Source organism: Stegastes partitus, unplaced genomic scaffold (genome assembly GCF_000690725.1).
Source record: "Stegastes partitus isolate 25-593 unplaced genomic scaffold, Stegastes_partitus-1.0.2 Scaffold276, whole genome shotgun sequence".
NCBI lineage: Eukaryota > Metazoa > Chordata > Actinopteri > Pomacentridae > Stegastes > Stegastes partitus.
In genome coordinates this window covers 431115-449504 of record NW_007578007.1, presented here as the reverse complement: position 1 = coordinate 449504, position 18390 = coordinate 431115, and the positions used below count along the sequence as shown (strand labels likewise).

Genomic DNA, 18390 nt, shown 5'->3' with positions numbered 1-18390 from the left:
AGAGTCCTCATGCACTCCCCGCATCTGGTGAAGTAAACATCCAGTGGATTACTTTTATCATTGATGTCCCTATCAGAACAGGAAATGCTTTACTGTTATTGTGTTGTGCAGCAAATGGGGCTAACATTACTGTTAGCTGTACTCGTCATTCCCAGCTCTCACTGCTAAAAGACTGGTTTCACTACTGCAGCATCAGTGGCAGATCTTGCTAATACTCTTGTTTGCTGGATGGGAGCAAATCCCTGCAACCAAACTCCAGGATCTTGTGTAAAGCCTTCAGAGGAGGGTCGAGGCTACTTTAGCACCACGTTAATATGCATGCTTTTGGAATAGAGTGCTATGCCGTCACATTAGACTGTATTGTTGGCATGCTTATTTTGATTTTGCCACGTTATTTAAGACAATGTACTGCCATCACTCCTTCTGTCCCTACACTGGGTTTGGGGGTATCAGCTGAAAAAGATATTAAGATGGAGGAGCTCCTCGGAGAAGGTTTTCTATGACAAAAAATAAATAAACATAAAATATAAGTGTGCGTAAAATAGGGCTGCTGCGGTCGTGGCTCCTGTGTGGTTGCGGCAGCTATAAATCAGGAAGTAGCGGTGGTGAGTGTTGTCCTTTATCAGTCCCTGTGTCCTGATAGTAGCCTCGCTTCTTTATCAGCTCCTGCCCCTCGCACCTGGCTCTCCGCGCTGCCTGATCCTCCAGACAACATGCATCACGGGCGGAGAAGGAGAGGAGCTTCAGTTCAAAGCCTGGAGAAGAGCTCGGAACCGTCGCCATAACTGATAATGTTAAGAGCTGCACTTTTTGTCATCTCTGATTCAGTCATCTCCGAGTCTGTCATCACTTCACCACCGCGGAAAGTTCAGACTCTAATGGAAGTCTGGCTGGACCGGCACGGCACGCAGACACGGCAATAAAGAGTGACAAGGCCAGTGTGCTCATATTACAAAACAGAATCTTTCATCTCATTTCCCCCCAATGCAAGAACGCCTCGAGCCAAGACAGATGTACCCTGTATAACCCACAGAGTCCAAGGTCAGAGTAAATAAATAAAAAAGGCCTTTTCATTTGTGCAATAATAAAAGACCTGATATTAACTACATTCCAAAAATTAAACTAAGCATTAACTGAAAAGGTTCCAGTGTTACAGCAGGACAAACTCGGCGACCGTCTGATGAATAAGGCTGAAAGTTGGAACCAGGCTGCTGTCAGATTTGGATGTGCTGTAGCTGTATAGAGACGACCGACCAGCAGATTCACTCCGGATGATATTTATGTAGCACTCATCCTAAGTCTGGCATTTGTCCTCCGACGGGCAGTCGGTGGGTGCCTGTGAAATCTAGATTCCTACAAAGTCAGAAGCAGTCCTCTAAAAACACAATATTAACTTCATATCAGACATACTGGGATCTAGAATTTTAATATTTAATCTAAAAATAGAGTTCCCTTGAAAGCGTGAGGACTCAACTCATCGGGGAGAAACAAAACAAAGAGCCTCGAGCTCTGCAGGCTTTTTTTTGTTGATGTCCTTACAGGGGACAAAGCTGAATTGCAGCTGAGGGGTCTGGTTGCAGTATTAGCTCAGCACTAAGCAGAAGGAAGTGGGCCGGTTTGTGTTTTGAAGGCTTGTGAACATGGCCGGGTGATAACAACTCCCCTGTTGACGCCTGCCTGGCCGCCACACTATTAACTCTGCCTCCTGCTTTCTTCACTCCTCCTCATCTTATTTACCTCAATCTCCTTCCCTCCCCACATTTATCACTTTCTCCTCCCTCTTCCCTCTGCCCTCCTTTCACTGCCTCTCACCACCTCTCTCGTGCTGCCGGCGCGACCTATATTTCTTACTCAACTGAGAATATCATTTCCAACACCTGTGGGAGAAAAAAAAGGAGGGAAGTTGTTATTTCCCTTTCTCAAATGATTCAGGCGCCTCTGCTCTCATCTGTTCGGGTAAAGCCACATGAATGGGAGACGGCTGATATCCAGCTGGGGGGTCTATTAACCGAGAGCACCTCTCCCGGCCCACCGCACAAGGTTGGTCGCCTCTCACATGCGGGAAGGGGGACAAATCTCAGAATAATAACAAATGTCACTCATATTGCTATCAGGTTGCACCTGAGCCATATAGATAACTACTATTTTTCCAGCCTGGAGGGAAGGAAATGAAATTATGGCTGAGTCCATGAGAGGCTGTAGAAAGCCGCACACACACACAGTTAGTTTCCCTGTTGTGGCACTTCTCTCACCTCCTCCACTCTCGCTGCCCTCCCTGCGTCCCCTCAGCTCCCACTGTTGAAGCCATAAATACGGCAGCTCACATTACAGGGCGTTCGGATAGCGAATAACCACCTGAAGGCAGCATTTGTTTTTTTTCCTCTCCTTTCTGCTCCATAAACATGTATATGGTATATTTGTGGTGGGAATAGCCTGTGATAATTAGGTGAGATAATAGCTTAAGTCAGTCAGTTGTTATGGTGCTGAATGAAGCCAGTAAAGCTGTGCAAACAGCCCAGAAATAACCCACATTATCATCGCCATCATTCCTCGGCTGGCTCGCGCTTGGCAAGCCAGTGCCTCAGCGTTTTTATGGCACCGTTGCGCTGACGTAGGCCTGTTCCTCTGGGAGCCAAGAACCATCCACAGTGCTGGATTACAAACAGGGCAGTCCACTCCGCCAGCTCGCTCTGCCTCTCGCTTTTCAAAATAAAGACTATTCATTACCACAGAGGGACCTCGGACCGAGAGAGCTGCCATCTACCTACAGTGTGGCGCACCAAATCGACTGAGCCAGCCTGCCCGCCAACCAAACGCTGCTTTCCATCCATTTCTTGTTGGCATACATCCTTACACACACGCACTGGATTTCAATTTGATTTAATGCTGGGAGGGGAATATGACAGATGCAATACACAGGCAGGTGGAGAGTCCAAACAGGACTTCTCCAACAAACCAAGTCTCTCATCGACTCAAAAAAACTCAAATCACAGCTCGTTAAAATGACAAGTTTGCACAAAGCTGGGCCCATAAACTGCAGTCTTTAGGACAAAACGGTGGAGAGCAACTTCACAACAGCGGAGAGAAACCAATTCAGTCGTATTGATCACTGTACTAAGTGTTCAGCTCATTCACAGATACAGCACCGCAGAGACCAACTGATTTCAAATGTCTTCAAAATATGCAGGAAAAACATCTATTGTAGTAAACCTGAGTGAATGAGGTAAAGCGAGCGAGCTGGGCCAAGGGGCTAATAACCGCCGTACTCCTGCCCGGTGTGTGTGAAAAGCAAATGGCTTGATTGTAGACAAGGAAGAATACTCAATCACCAATTAGAGTTCATGGGAAAATTGGCCTTGCAAGATGGCATTAAGTCATCAAGAGCATTCACTAAGTGGGTGTACCAAGCTGCAAAAACCTGTCCATATGGCCGTGTGCCTGCATAGTGAATATGAAGATATTTTTACCACTTGAAGCTCTGCTGGTGTGCTAATGACTAGCTGATACGCCGACACTGCAAGACAAAGCCAAGTGACTCATGTAGCCAATTACAGGCAAGTATGCTCCACGCTCTGTTTCACTGGGAGTAAAGTGCATCTTCACTTAAAGGTCAAAACAGGCAAATTGGAGTCTTGGTGTTGAAGAAGAGCACTCGAGGGTTGAAGAGTAGCATTTGTAAGTATTGTATTATTGACTTTGTTGGATGTCAGGGGGGGCAAACATGATTACAGCACTTTATGCGTGTTAATTGTTAATTGTTACCATCTCTGGGTTAGACTTTAGCCTCTGAGTGATGCAGCACTATTAATTAGTTTGAGCTGATTTCTATTCCACAGGGAGACGGAGGGCTCCTTCCCTACCTCCAACTCACTTATCTGATCGCACTCTGACTGCACTATGAATCGTACGGTCCACGCTGCTGCGGCTAGCTAGTGATTATTCCCATTGTTGATTCATTGATTAGTTGTTTGGTCACTAAAATGTCGGAAAATTATGAAAAAAAAGCCAGAAACATTGTTTACAACCCAAAGATATTCAATTTACTGTTGTAGAGGAGGAAAGAAATCAGAACATATTCACATTTTAGCACCGGAAATCAGAGAATGTTGACTTTCATTGTTAGTTGCTGATGAATGTATTAATTGCCAAACAATTGCTTAACTGATTAGTCTAATAAATGCATGCAAGGTGCTACTAGACTTAATTTAAGTGGCTCTGCTCATGCAGTTACTCACCACAGGGTCCTTTGTGTTGGATGTGGATGGCCTTCTGCAGGGCGCAACCCATTGCTCGCATCTCACACGGGCTGCCGTAACTGTGGCCGTCAGATCCGCACACGGGGTCGGATGTTTGCGGACAGGCCTCGGGGCACTCGCACACCGGCTCATTGTTCTTGACCACGCACACTGCCCCGTGGTCGCACTCCTTATCCAAACAGGGGCTGGGTACGTGGAGATCTGAAGGCCGTGCAAGAAGATAGAGACCAAAGTTAGAGGGAGGATATTAAGCGGGGCAGCTGAGAGATGGGGAGAATATAAAGCAGAGGTTGGAGAAAGGTCTGGGTCTGGAGAGGGCACAGGTGATAGGGAGGCAAGTTAGAATATAGGTACCTGGAGGACTGCAGGTCTTTGTGTTAGAAAGGGTTTGGGGGAGGAAAACCGATAGGATGGAATATGCAATACGGCCCTACTCCTGTGACACCTCTGCTTCCTCAGCTTCCTATGTCATTTCCTCGCCATTGTGCCTATCCCGCTGTATCCTGAATCTTTGAAGAGTCCACCGAATCCGGTGGCATGAGGACAGAGGATAAAAACATGGCCCTGTAGCACAATAGAGATGAAACAACCGGCGAACAATGGTTGCGGAGTCTTTTTTTATTTTTTTTTTTACATTTTTTTTCAGGCAAGTAAACGCCTGGATTAATTGACGTTCCCAGTGTGCCCCTTCAAAGGCTGCCATTTGCATCTCAGTGAGAGCCACTGCTTCAGCCAACGCTGGTTGAACTGACATGGAGGAGCAAGGAAAGGAAGAGCGTGGGGGGGGATAGAGAGTCTGTACGAGGGAGAGAGAAAATACAGAGAACGAAAAACGAGAGAGAGAAAAAAAGAAATATGCGAAGAGAAGAAAGAACCCTCTGCTTAATAATTCAAAAAAGGCAAGCTCCTGGGCAGAGGCAGATATGAAATGCGAACATCAGAGGTGTCTGCTTCAGTCTCTCCCTCTCACACACTAACTCCAGCATGACTTCATTAAAACCAGGACTGGATTTTGCACCTATGATTCTTCGTGGCCACAGATGCATGGAAACTGGGCTGATAGGACCCGACTCGATCGGGAGAAAGTGGAACAAATCTTTGATCACAACCTCCCGTCCTGACCCAATCAGTTCTTTGTGTGTGAGTGAAAACACTGCATGCCATTCTGAGGTGCCGGTATGTGAGCTTGGTGTTTGGAGATAGAGGCCTTACAGTGGGACAGTACACACCGGCGTACTGAGAGCAGCCCGAGCACAAGGCGATAACCTGGCTCCATAGTGATTTTCATTTGAAGGGTTTCACGCATGAGGGACGGATCACTCAGCTAAATGCAGTGTGTCTGCAGATTGCGGGAAAACGCAGACGGAGGCATCAAATCATTTCTGGTGAAAATTGAAAGAGGTGCATTTCACATCCAAAGTTTAACAAAAACTTCCTCCTTTCTCTGCTCTACCTTTGGTTAGGAGGGTGCTGGTGCTGTCATGGAAACTGCCCCTTGTAATGACACCACCCATGGCTCCATCATTACTGAGACCATTATGGGATTAGATGGCAACACAGGGGGGCAGAATTGGCATGCTCGGAGCCTCATGATTCATTTATCAGCTCGGAGACGTTGAGTAGAGCCTCGACGTGTACCGCTAATGCAGGGCTAAATTATCAATTGATAACACAGATGGTGGCAATTAGCTTGTTTCACTCTGATTAAGGCGATGGGAAGAGTATGTGAGATAACGATCGATGTCAGCTGAACATCTTGTGACCGGTCCAAGTGGACGACGTTTCTGGAATATGATAAACAGCGGCGTGAGGATGGGATGTTCCTCCTATGAGCCCTAAACCCCGTCGGCAGCTTAAAAAAATCACAAAACTATATCATTTATCAGAGCCAGAATCTTCAGCAAGAATAAATTGTTTGCGCTAAACATATTTGGTAACTAAACACAACTAATTTCTGAGCTCCGTTAGTGTTTTAGCTGCAAAACAAAGCAAAAATGTAGGCACTTTTTCAGCTAAACTGGGGGGAACTTATTATTATTGTTGCTGCTGTTGCTGATTTTGAATGATTTTGATTTTGAATTTTGAATGCTGTTGTTGTTGCTGATTTTATGTTGGTGTTGTGTTTTTTTTCTTTTTTCTGGTGTAGCAATTTCCCTGACGTCTTGTACCGAAGGGATCAATAAAGTTTTATTCTAATTTTTTTTTATTCTATTCTAAGTGCAGGCTGTGTTAGCACAGAGCAGAGTTACCATTTTCCAGTATTGGTGACGCTGGTTGGCACATGGAGAAATGTTGTAGACGCTGAAGGTTTGCTTTCAATTTTTGCAAAATAAGTAAACAAAATTAAACTTTTGCTTTTTCCCTCTTTTTATAATTTATGCATTATAATCGTGTTCTGCATTTAGACAGGTTAGAGTTCCCTCTGCTTCCTAATATTGCAGTAAAAATGTGACCGGAGCAAAAACCATCCAGAAACTGCTTCTGGTTCAAATCAGATTAAAATAACAAAGTGCAGAGGAAACAATACAGGTTGTCCACCTGAGTTTTTCGACTAAGTTGCAGCTGAAATTGAGCTAATTTTTCTGGATCCCGAGCGAGGATGCAGGCTCTCTCATTTCCCAAAGTGAATGTTTCAGATTAGAAGGTGGAACACTGCTATTGATTTCTGTGTTTTGATGCCAAGCTGCTGTTTCAAAAGAGCTTGGAGGTGCCACATAAATTTGTAAGCTGCTCAATGCTGCTTATTTGGGTACCGTTTCTAAAACAATTGATTCCCCGTGATCTCATTTAACACCTTGTGTGTGTATCTGCAAGTGTGTGTGTGTGTGTGTGTGTGTGTGTGTCAGCTTGTGATCTGGGCTTAACTATACAACCTTGGCCTCCATAAAGTTCACCAGCCCACTTACCAAGGATGGGCTCCTAAAACACAACTGCAGCCTCCGATAACGGCTTTGTCTCCCATTCTCTTTGTTTCACACTCATAAAAAGATGAAAGAATTCTCCTCCAAAACTAATTTTTTATCATCCTCTACCTCTGGGGGGCAAAAACTCTGCCTGACTTATTAACTGGAGACGGTGTAAGGGGGAAAAAAAAGAAAAAAAAAAGAAAAAGACAAATCTCCCCAAGTGTAAAAATCTTGAAAAGCTGTCTTTTAACTCTCTCTTGGATGCAGGCAGAAGCTTTGAAATGGCAGCCTGTCACAACTAAGGCTTTTCGGATGGTGTTTGCAAGCCTTTTCCAGCTCTCTTTCTCTCCCTGGTCCTCTCCCAAACACTTAAATCCATCCTTTCATGCATGTATCAGTGTTTCTGTCAGGCAAGTCCAGAATAAACCAAAGTTGCTGGGTTTAAACCAACCTATTTATATGTGAAAATTAGCTTGACAGTTGAAAGGGAACATCTGTAGTTCCAAACACAGAGCGCGCTGGCCAAGGCATTGTTTTAGTGGCTGAGCAGGTGCAGTGAGGTGTCATGGAAAGTCAGGGGAGAACAGGGGGACGGGGAAAGAGGAATAATTTTTTCTAATCAAGGATTCTCTCTGAGCGTGCTCTCTGCTCTGCTTCTGTACTACCACAGCGAGCTGAGAGGATTTTACATTCTGGGTGCCACCTTAGTGTGTATCCTCCCCTGCCAGCCGCTGTGTAACTTTTCTCTTTTAATTAGTGTGGTATTTTAATAGCGTGGCCCCACTTTAGCACTCGGAGGGGATTACTTCAAGTTCCGTGTCAGCTCTCCCCAGCAGAGGCACTGGTGGGCCACGGCGAATACTGAGAGGGCACAGCTATCTGATGTCCTGATATGCGCTCACCTGTCCGCCTCAAGTATTATTACTGCCCACTTAGTCGTGTTATCTGACAGATAAAGTGGCGCGAACACCACAGTGTAACTTCTAAAGCCTAACAACCCCTCGTTAGGTTGCTGCGATGGCACAGCAAGCTGTGATAGGACTCGGGCTGCGACTCTGTGGTTGCTGCTGCTGCTGCAGCAAAGCAAGCGTACACTGTTAACCCCCCCGTAACATGTCAGGGAAATGCTGGGAGATTATTTTGGCGAGCGCTTCCTCCCATCTCCGCTCAGCTCATACATATGTTAATTGGACTTTTCCCCCTCGGGTCTGTGTGCACTTCCAAATCGCTCCCCATATTATGCAGGCAAGTGAATCAGTGTAATCCAGGTGATGCTTGCAGTAGCCAACTGGCAGGAGAATCACCTCCAACTGCAACCTATTACAGGACAGGACTGCGATAGTGCACAGCCAATCTGCAGAAAAACCCCGCCTTCTGTGTGTCTTCACCTGCGGGGCTTTGATCTGACTCCCTTTGCCTCCCTCACATTAAAAACATTTATGTATCATATTAGTCGAGGGAAAGGGAGGTGCAGAGAAAAGGCTATATTAGCATACAGCAAAAGGCATACCCGCGGGCCGTGTCTGTCTACCACTGAATACTTATCACAGGCAGGAGTCGAGCTGAAGCCTCTTTGTGCATTTACAACCAAGAACGTGCTGTTCTTCAAAACAGAGACAAGCAAAAACAGCATGGGGGGAAGAAGAAAGGCGAGCTGGGACGCCTGATCTCGTGACATGTCTCTATCAGAGGTGAGATGACGTGTAGACGCTGCTGTCTCATCCCAACAACTGGTTTATCAACGGGATGAGCGCGACACACAAAGTTTCCTCACATCGACGAGAACACGAGCAAAAACCGAACCGCGGCATTTATTACATGTCGATTCAAGTCAGGCGCCGCAGCACGGAAAGAGCCACAGAAGCAACCAGAAATGAAACCAGAAATGTAGAAATTGGAAGAACCGCATGGTTGATCGTGGCCCAAAGGCACACAACACCCACAATGCCTCGATTTGCTTCTGACACCTTGTTGACCCACATTTCTCTGCAATTTCTGCTCAATGACAGCCCGCGGCCCGCAGTAAGTGGACTGGCGGTCCCTAGCTGCTGTCAATCTGGCTCCCTTGGCACTTACTCTAATTAACTTGATTAGGAATAACAGCACTGGTGATCTCAGGCTGACTTACACACTCCAGCTCCACAACTGTTTGTGAGTCCAATCACAGACACGCAGGCGGAGATGCTCATCAGATAAACATGCAAATGATAAAATATTCTGCACTGAGTCTTGACACCTAAGGTGACTGATTTTTCTTTCCTGCTTTGCAGAGCTCTCTGTCAATGACAACGTGTCTTCCGCTGAGTGATTTTGTGTTAACCTCCAGAGGCGACAGGCAACACATTTCAAGCAACTTGCTCGCACTTGCATGAGTTTTTCTGCACTTGTAATCGTGAACTCCCAGAGACACACAGCTGTGTACATATGAAATGACAAGAGAGCCGTGAATAAAGAATTTGTGTCCGCAAAACTAGATCTTTCATTTGTTCACTCCTAGTTTGTCTGCCAATATGTTCCTCACAGCCTGTCTGCTTTAATGATTTTACAGAATTACCCCTCTACACACCCTCTAAAGCCACACTGCTGCTGTATTTCTATTTTATGAACAGCCTAACTACCAATTCAGAGACCCCTCTCTACTTCGTATTCTGTTAATACCAGACATGAGGCCAGTATATCAGCAGGCTCCAGGGAGCTGTGGTGAGCCGCTTCTCACTACGTCAGTGTCTTCCACCGATTCAAAGCACAGATGAACATGCAGTGAAGCAGCAGATTGACCTGAAGGAGCCGTGGAACGAACCAGGAGGCAAGTTGTGTTACAAGAAATGAAAAAAAAGCAACTTTCTTATTATTATTATCATAAAATTAATAAAATGTACACACTGATAATAAAAGAGCAGAACTGTTTAAACTGCTTCTCAGAGCTTTCTTGTGCTTGTTTGTTGGTCTCTCTCACATTCTGGCCCAACGGCATCCCAGAAGCACGATCAGAACCAAACAACGTGTCGGATTCACGTGATAATTACTTTATTTTTAGATTTAACCTTAGTCACTGTGCCAGCATTAGAAAATCTGATCAGCTGTAAAAGATTCAAAGAAAGAACAAAGTGAGCAGGAAAGAATAGAATAAAAGAAGAAGAAAAGGTTTGGGTGCTGATGTACCAGCAGTGCTCGGGCCTCTAATTATAGCTGAACAACTATTAGTGAATTTCTACCACAGCAGCCCACGCTGCACGCACACCTCCTGGTTTGGTTTGTGCCCATTCCCTGCTGTACTGACATTATACAGGAAAAAAAAACAGGACTTCTTTGCTCAAGCTTAAAAATATTCTTTCACACAATATAATGGAAACCATCTGTATAGATTTACAGTCATTTCTAAATTAACCACAGCAGGTATCTTCTCATATTTTAATGAGAAACAAAATGCAGATTCTGCTGCTGATAACGTTTCAGTGAATGTTCCTGGTTGGCTCTGGTTGGAGAACATGGGTCCAGGTCTGTGAACCAACCCTCCAACCAACATGGTGACCAACACAACGACACACCGAGTTCAGAATAAATAAAATAGTCTTTGACCTTTCCGAACAGTGGATGCGTGAGCAGCTATGTCATCCTGCCTGCCTGTCAGCTGATGACAAATATCTTTTCTTCCTCCAGTGTCACAGGGCTCTTATATTCCATTTCACAATCCAAGGCTGCGGACCTTTTCACGCCGCTTCCCAGCAGCCTGCTCGTATTCACTTCCAGCAAATCCTTCACGGGCTCACGTGTTCTCCAACGTCTGGAAGATTTGTGGCTCGGCCTGGACATAAGTTAATCAGCTAAACGCCACGTGGTGTCTGCATCTCTAAATTGAAGCGCTTTAGATATCAATCAAATTGTTTTCCGGGGAGGACAGCGGTCGGGACGCGAGGGTTTTTGGCACGACAATCCTTTTGTGGGGCTGAGAGGCAACAGGGGAGGAGTGACATTAGGCGCTGTCACCCACATGAAAAGAGATTTACGACCGTGTCAGAACCAGAGAATTTCATCCGTTTGACAGCTGACAGAGCGATCGATCACCCCGCCCATCACACCACTCAGCCAATGAGACGAGAGAAAGAAATAAAAGCCATCATTACTTATCCAATAATGATAATTTAATATATAAGATTCCTTTTCAGACGTGTGAAGTTGGTCTGATTCTGGACATGGTGTGTGTGTGTGTGTGTGTGTTGCTGTCTTTACTGGCACTCACAGTCAGAGCACAATGGAGTGTGTCTGAGTGTGTTCTGTCACATGATCAGCTGTTGGTTTATAACGAGCCGGTGTTTTCGGTCAACATAAGGCAGGGGTGTCAATCTCAAAAACACAGTGGGCCAAAATTTAAAACCTGAACAAAGTCGCGGGCCAACATTGAACAAATGAACCTTTTAATATGGACCGAAACAAATTTTGCTTTAACATTGAATATGGAACAAGCAACGCTTATTACCATACATTATATATAACTTAATAGTGGAGACATGCAAAGTCAAATTATAAATAAAAAAACACATCAGTGGCACAGTGACAGTGTGAAGTCTCTATGCCTACTGTCACAGAGGAGAGGAAGTTTCTGGGTCCTGTCCTGGTTGACGTGTCAAAACAACAACAGGGCATTATGGGATTTGTAGTATTAGCGGTGAATGTGCTGTACAGTATAATACCGGGGGCAACTCTAGTAGTCATTTGGTATTGTCTCGCGGGCCAAATATAGTTACAAAGCGGGCCAAATTTGGCCCGTGGGCCAGAGTTTGACACCCCTGACATAAGGGCACACACATCCTGATGACATGCGTTTCTTGTGTTTGACTCGTTTGGGCAGAGCTGCTGCAGAGCGGACCTGTAACTGGTCTGGACTCAGTCCCACTTACACTCTGGCAGCGAAACCGTCTGAAACAAAGAACGGAGGCTCCAACATGTGTATGAACACAAACACACACTCTTGTACACACTCCTTGCACGCATATCATCTGTCTGACTAAACCAACAGTCTCAGTGGGCACCTACGCTTCCCTCTTTTGATGTTTAATTAAAACCGTATCGGGGGGAGGGTGGCGGCGTACATGGCGCTCTGTTTTGAAAAATATGCAAATGTCAATAAAAATGCATTAAAGAAACATACTACCAGTCGCTGACGGCTGCGATGCACACTGGAAGGGAGGAAGGATGGAGAGAGAAAAGTAAATAACTAAACAAACAGCGAGGGGGGGGCGGGGGTGCTGAGACACCATTTGCCAGAAATAATGAAACAGAGCAAAACATATAAGAGCTCGCGTTGCCATTTCCACGACTTAATTTATTCACAGCTCAGACGGCCGAATAATGCAAATGAGTTGTGGTGCCTCCTGACGCTGACGACTGGAGATAACTTTGGTTTCCAGCTACGCCCCGAACCCCGCAGGATGGACACATCTCGCTTCGTGGGCTGCTGTTGCAACAACAACGACAACATGGACAGCAGCTCAACAAAATCACAGCAATCTCCTCGTTTGAGGTAACGCGACACCAAGCAGCACCAGCAGCAGATGACTCCTGCTTTGTTATGCAGCTTTACGAGAAAGAGCAAATGGAAGGAAACACTTCTAGTTCTGGTTCAGGCCTTCAAACCACCTCTAAAACGATCAGGGATGCACTTGGACTAATACACTGTATATGTTAAGGTTTTAAAAGACTTCCCCAATTATTGGAGTGAATCTCCACATTAAACCAGCCCTCCATCGCTGGGAATAGTAAACAGACAGACCGAGTGTGCCGACGCCTCGTGCAGATTGGGTCTGAACGTTTTATGATATGAGCTGAACTCCTGCCAACCTTATTTCACAGCGTTCGTCTACTTGAGTGGAGGGCTGAGTTCACTGTGCTTGGGGGGGAACTTATCTCTTATTGAATCTTTTATTTCTGTTCATTCTTCTTTTATTAGCAAAGTGCATTTTGTAATATATTCAGCTGGCAGGCGTCTTACTTCCACCAGACAGAACGCTGATAATGGGCAGATCTGCATCATCGGATTACGCTCAATGACAACGTGTTTTAATATTCAATGCTTTGAAAATAATTTATAGTTACAGTACCTGCGCTTGACAACTCAGGAGTTGTCCTGGCTCAGAGCGATACGCAGTACAGGCCGTATAGAAGAGATGTAGTTACCATGACAGCGTCAACCGGGGTATGAACGGCCTCCTTAAATCCTCAAATCTGACATTTAGTCACCGTCTTCTTTTGAAACTGACGTGATGAGCAAGGATCTGGCTGAGCTACTACGCATGGTAGCAGCATCTCAGTCACCAGACAGCCTGGCTGAAAACATACCCCACCTTGTCTTTTATTTTACACTCTATGGGAGGATGATCTACGGAACGAACACCATGCTGGTGTTCAGAAAGCCCTGGAACTAGCAAATGAGACCATGAACTTATGTGGAAAATGTTTACTGAGGTAACAAGCAAGGTCGTTTTCTCACAAACTTTTGCACAATCTCACTTCTTGTGCAACGAGAACAATCGCCTCCTGCTGGCTGTTAGAGAGAATGAAGGTTTAAGCTACTTCTTGAGACGAGGTCTCCTGTGTGACGGTGTGATGAGCTACATCAGGGGTGCCCAATCCTGGTTCTCGAGAGCCCCTATCCAGCATGTTTTAGATGTTTCCCTCTTCCAACACACCTGATTCACATGATCAGCTCTTCATCAAGCTCTGCAGAAGCCTGATAACGATCCTGATGATGTGAATCAGGTGTGATGGAAGAGGGAAACGTCTAAAACATGCTGGATAGGGGCTCTCCAGGACCAGGATTGGGCACCCCTGAGCTACATGCACCACCCTAACCTCCATCGCTCTATTGGCTGCCCTGCCACACACCAGACACGCCATTCTTCGCTTCGGCCCATTTCACATGAACACCAAGCAGCTTGCCCAGACGCTAAGATGAAACTCCGGCTCTGTGACCTTTGCGGTTAATAGCAGTGTTTATACTGAATCAAAAATCAAGCGACACAATCTTTATGACGAGGTGAGTTCTAGGAGTTGTGATATTCCTGCTTCACTACGACACCCTGTGACAAAAAGGAACAGCCGACATCTACCATCCAGATCGTAGCTACAGTGAACTGAATCCACTGTGCAACATCACCTAAATGTCAAATAATTCAGAATTGTAACACCTTACAGTGATTGCATGGCTTAGCAGCAGGGCATCTATTCAGACAAATTGGAAATCGCAACTATAATTATTTTAATTCCAGTGATAACAGGTTGTCTAACTTGTGTACCAGCGACGGCAGGTCTAGTCACTGTCTTGTTGTTTTTCTATCTTCTCGGGTATTAATAGCGGTGAATGGTAAAGCTATTTTTTAATTTAGTTAAAAGTCTGGAGACAAACAGATTCCTAATGCGGTATTTCTGCTCACCGATGGAAGAAAGAAAATGGAGCTTTGCACTGTTGCAGGCTTTCATATGACTTTCCTGATGATGGAGGAGGAACTGTTCTGGCAGCAGTGAGGTTAGAGGCTGGCATGCACTACAGCATGCATTAAGAAGAGAGTCAGAGGTGAGCAGCGGTTAGGAGGGTAGGGCCAGCACAAGCTTTTCTTTCTTTTTTTTTTTTTGTTACTCGGGAAAGAAAAGCAGCAAGAGCGGGAGACTTCTCCAACCTCACGGATCACATCTTTGCAGGAGGGTAAACAGAAGGAAAAGACATTAATGACACAAAGAGACACACAGACAGAGAAGGACTGAGGGAAAAAGACAGCAGTACAAGACCCCTCCTGTTAGGTCCACACGGAGCAGGGGAAGGCTTCGCCCCTCAGAGTCCGCCTGATGAGGTCGCCCACTGGGTGACCCCACTCTCCACCTGCAGCCAGACAGCCGGGGAGGCGGCCACATGGACAGAGACAGACAGACAGACTGACTGACGCACTGAAACAAGAGAGAATAGCTTTTTTTTTTATACAAGAAAAGCACACAAGACAAAAAGACAAAGACAGAGGAGGAAAAAAACAAAAAAACGACAAGAGCCACTGAAGTGGAAGAGTGGCACTAGTGAAGGAGTAGAAGACAGAGGGCAATGAATGAAACATGAAGGTGGCGTTTGGTTTTGGCTGATGCGTTGGAGATGGAGGGATGCAGCGTGTCAGATGGACGGGAGGTGAACGAGTGGAGGCACGCTTTGTATAAGGAAGGCATCTCGTCTGAGTTACCCAACACCCCCTCACAGAGCATCACCAGCCATGTCAGACACTTTTCAGTAGCTAGCTTGAAGATTCAGGAGGGAAAATACATTTAAATAAGTACGCCAAGAAGAATTCAGCATTAACTCATCGCTTCTCCTTCCTGTCCCCAAGCTCCACTCACCACAGGGCCCTGGATGCTTGACGGGGATGAGGGTCCTGCTCAGACACTCCGCCTTGCGTCGCACACATTCGTTGGTGTAGGTGTGGCCGTCCTTGCCGCACACGGGCTTGTAGGTGCCGTCGCACTCGATGGGATCGCAGGAGCAGCGGGCGTTCAGCTGCTCCACCAGACACACGGCGTTGAAGAGACACTCCTCCTTGCACTCCTCTGGAAGAACACACAAATGAAACCACGATCAGCGGACTGTCCTATCCAGGGACGTGGAACCCTAACCCACTCCCCCCTGTGCCCTGTATGAAAGCATCTCTTATTGAGGTTTTTCCTTTCATTTGTTCAGACGCTGATTAGGCTTTTCAGAGCCGTCTCGGATTCTCTACCCGTGCGCCGACCGGTCACCGCGGCGGAGAGGGCAGAGGAAATACTCAGCAGGTGTGGGAGAAACAACATATTTAATTGATTGTTCTTCCTCCTGTGTGACACACCGCCGGTCCAACCACGAGGAAATGAATCAGTTTTCATCCAAACAGTAATTACGTGACTGATTCACTGAAGGTGAGTGAAAGCTCCTCTTTCAGGAGAGCAGGTTCAGCCTTCAGTGAAAATACATGAAGGAAACACGTCAGAATAATAAAGTTATAAGGGGGACTAACCAGCACATGTAAGAGCCGTGAGCATACAGTGAGGTGACAGAAGAGGTCCCAGGACAACAACTGCATTGAATCACCGTTTGATGGTTTATTCATATTTCATGACTGTGTTTGTTCACAAATGTTAAATTGGTGCAATTCCTCGTATAGAAAGTGACATTTTTTTTTCTTTTTCTAAGAGGGAAGGTGAATTCTGTAGTCCCTGGTATTTATCGAGCACAGGGGTGCCCAATCCTGGTCCTGGAGAGCCCCTATCCAGCATGTTTTAGATGTGTCCCTCTTCCAACACACCTGATTCACATGATCAGGATCGTTATCAGGCTTCTGCAGAGCTTGATGATGAGCTGATCATTTGAATCAGGTGTGTTGGAAACATCTAAAACATGCTAGATAGGGGCTCTTGAGGACCAGGATTGGGCACCCCTGATCTAGCACATGTTAAAACCACTAAACATCAACCAGAGAGGTGACTGAAGGATCCGAACCCCACGATGATCACACTTTACTACAGTAGTTATAGCTGTGGTGATGGTTCAGTTCAGAGAAGTGCTGAAAACAAGCAGACTTGGCAAGAAACTTCATGAAAGGACACCTAATGACTGTGTGTTAACCAAAGAAAACTGCCTGCACCAAGTTTTCTTTGGCTCCCTCCAAACTTTTATAATAATGTTCCTCCATAAAAACTTTATCAAAACGTTGGGGTTAAAGTCGAAACTATTACAGTCATTACATTTGGCCTCACTAAGCAGAAATCCACTGCAGAAATTAAGAAAAAAAGAAAGAAACACTGGTAATGTGAAATGGCAAATTTGCCACTGAAGTGAAAAATTCAATTTGAATCCGGCCTCTGTTCTGGAGGCACCGACTAGACTTTGAATTTATTTCATTCCTGATCAGTGGATCAAATTTGTACAGCAATTCAATTCCTTCTTCTCTTTTCTTTAAAAGCCTGTCATGCCACACTTAATTACATCGCTGCTGTATCTGAGTGAGAGGCCTACAAGGATGAGCAATGCCATGGTTGCGAGTTGAAATGGCCATTTTCATTAGTTACCAATTTGTAATTTGCTTTGGGATATGATTTCATGCATCTCTGTTTCAAATTGAATTATTCTTTCATTTGAAAAAGACGCAGCAAAGACGGGTGGGAAAAAAAAAAGGGGAAATGTTCATCCCCTTGCTCACATGCATGAACATGTTGGCGCTCACATACCGACATCCAACTCACGGCATTAGTTAGGCCGTGATTTGTGCCATTTAAGCCCTCACGGTCGTCTGTCAGGCTGTCAGGCGGAGCAGACGCTGCGCGTTAGCCTTCGTTGCTGCTGGTGCAGAGGCTCGTCCTGCAGTGATCTATTATTGTCGTCGGCATTGTCAGGGGGTCTTAGAGCGTGGGTGGGGGTCCCAACACAGCTGTGGCTTTGTGGGGACTTGCTGACAACACAGCAGGAAAATTGGATTTCCTCCGATGGCTATCAGACGTACAGTAAAAGCTGACAGCTCTTTGTTGACTAAGGCTTAAACTCCGTGTTCTAATAGCACAGATAACAGCCCTGGAAGCTCTTATCAGTCCAGAGGAGGCTAGTGCTAGTAGGGATACCGACTTTAACCCCCAGACCTCGGAGGCATTCATCTCCGGATCATGAAGGAGGATCCGGTTACAGAGCCTAACTTTAACAACGGTCCACCTGCATCTCTTAAAACCTGAACAGAAATGAAGCATGCAGATACGTATAACGACGTGATGCAGATGCTTCACCACTGGAACTGATTGTGATAAATAGGCTCATTTTGAAGTCAATATTAATAAAAACAATAACAGTGACTACTATTTTGGCCATAATGGTGGAGACACAGATGTATGGAAATGTTTCAGCCGTAGACAGGCTGCTGCTGACCAGAAACAGGTTCAGGTCAGTTTGCAGTCGTTGCCACCGACGAGGCAACACATCTAATTAGTGTGAGCAGTGAGAGCAGACCACGACGTTCTGTATGACGAGTGCAGAGCCAGAGCTGATGTGACCCGAAGCGAGGAACTATTTCAGACGCCAGCGTTCACACTCAGAAAGTCTTCACAGTCCATTTTACATAATTGTGTGTTTTTTATGCCGATGTGTCCCTTCGCAGAATCACACCAATTATTCTAAAATGATGAATTCTTTCAAAATAAAACGATTCTAGTCATCTTGTAAAAGTTCCTGTATTTTG

At 45.6% G+C, this 18390-nt stretch overlaps 1 protein-coding gene across 1 annotated transcript in view; it reads right to left on the bottom strand.

Annotated features, from left to right (window-relative positions):
• agrn (agrin) overlaps positions 1 to 18390 on the bottom strand; it is a 280800-nt gene that overhangs the window by 69810 nt on the left and 192600 nt on the right. The window contains exons 7-8 of the mRNA XM_008282560.1: positions 15536 to 15742; positions 4236 to 4457 (exon numbers count right to left, since the gene is read on the bottom strand). Coding sequence (XP_008280782.1) covers positions 4236 to 4457; positions 15536 to 15742 — 429 coding nt within the window. The remainder of the gene's footprint in view (positions 1 to 4235; positions 4458 to 15535; positions 15743 to 18390) is intronic.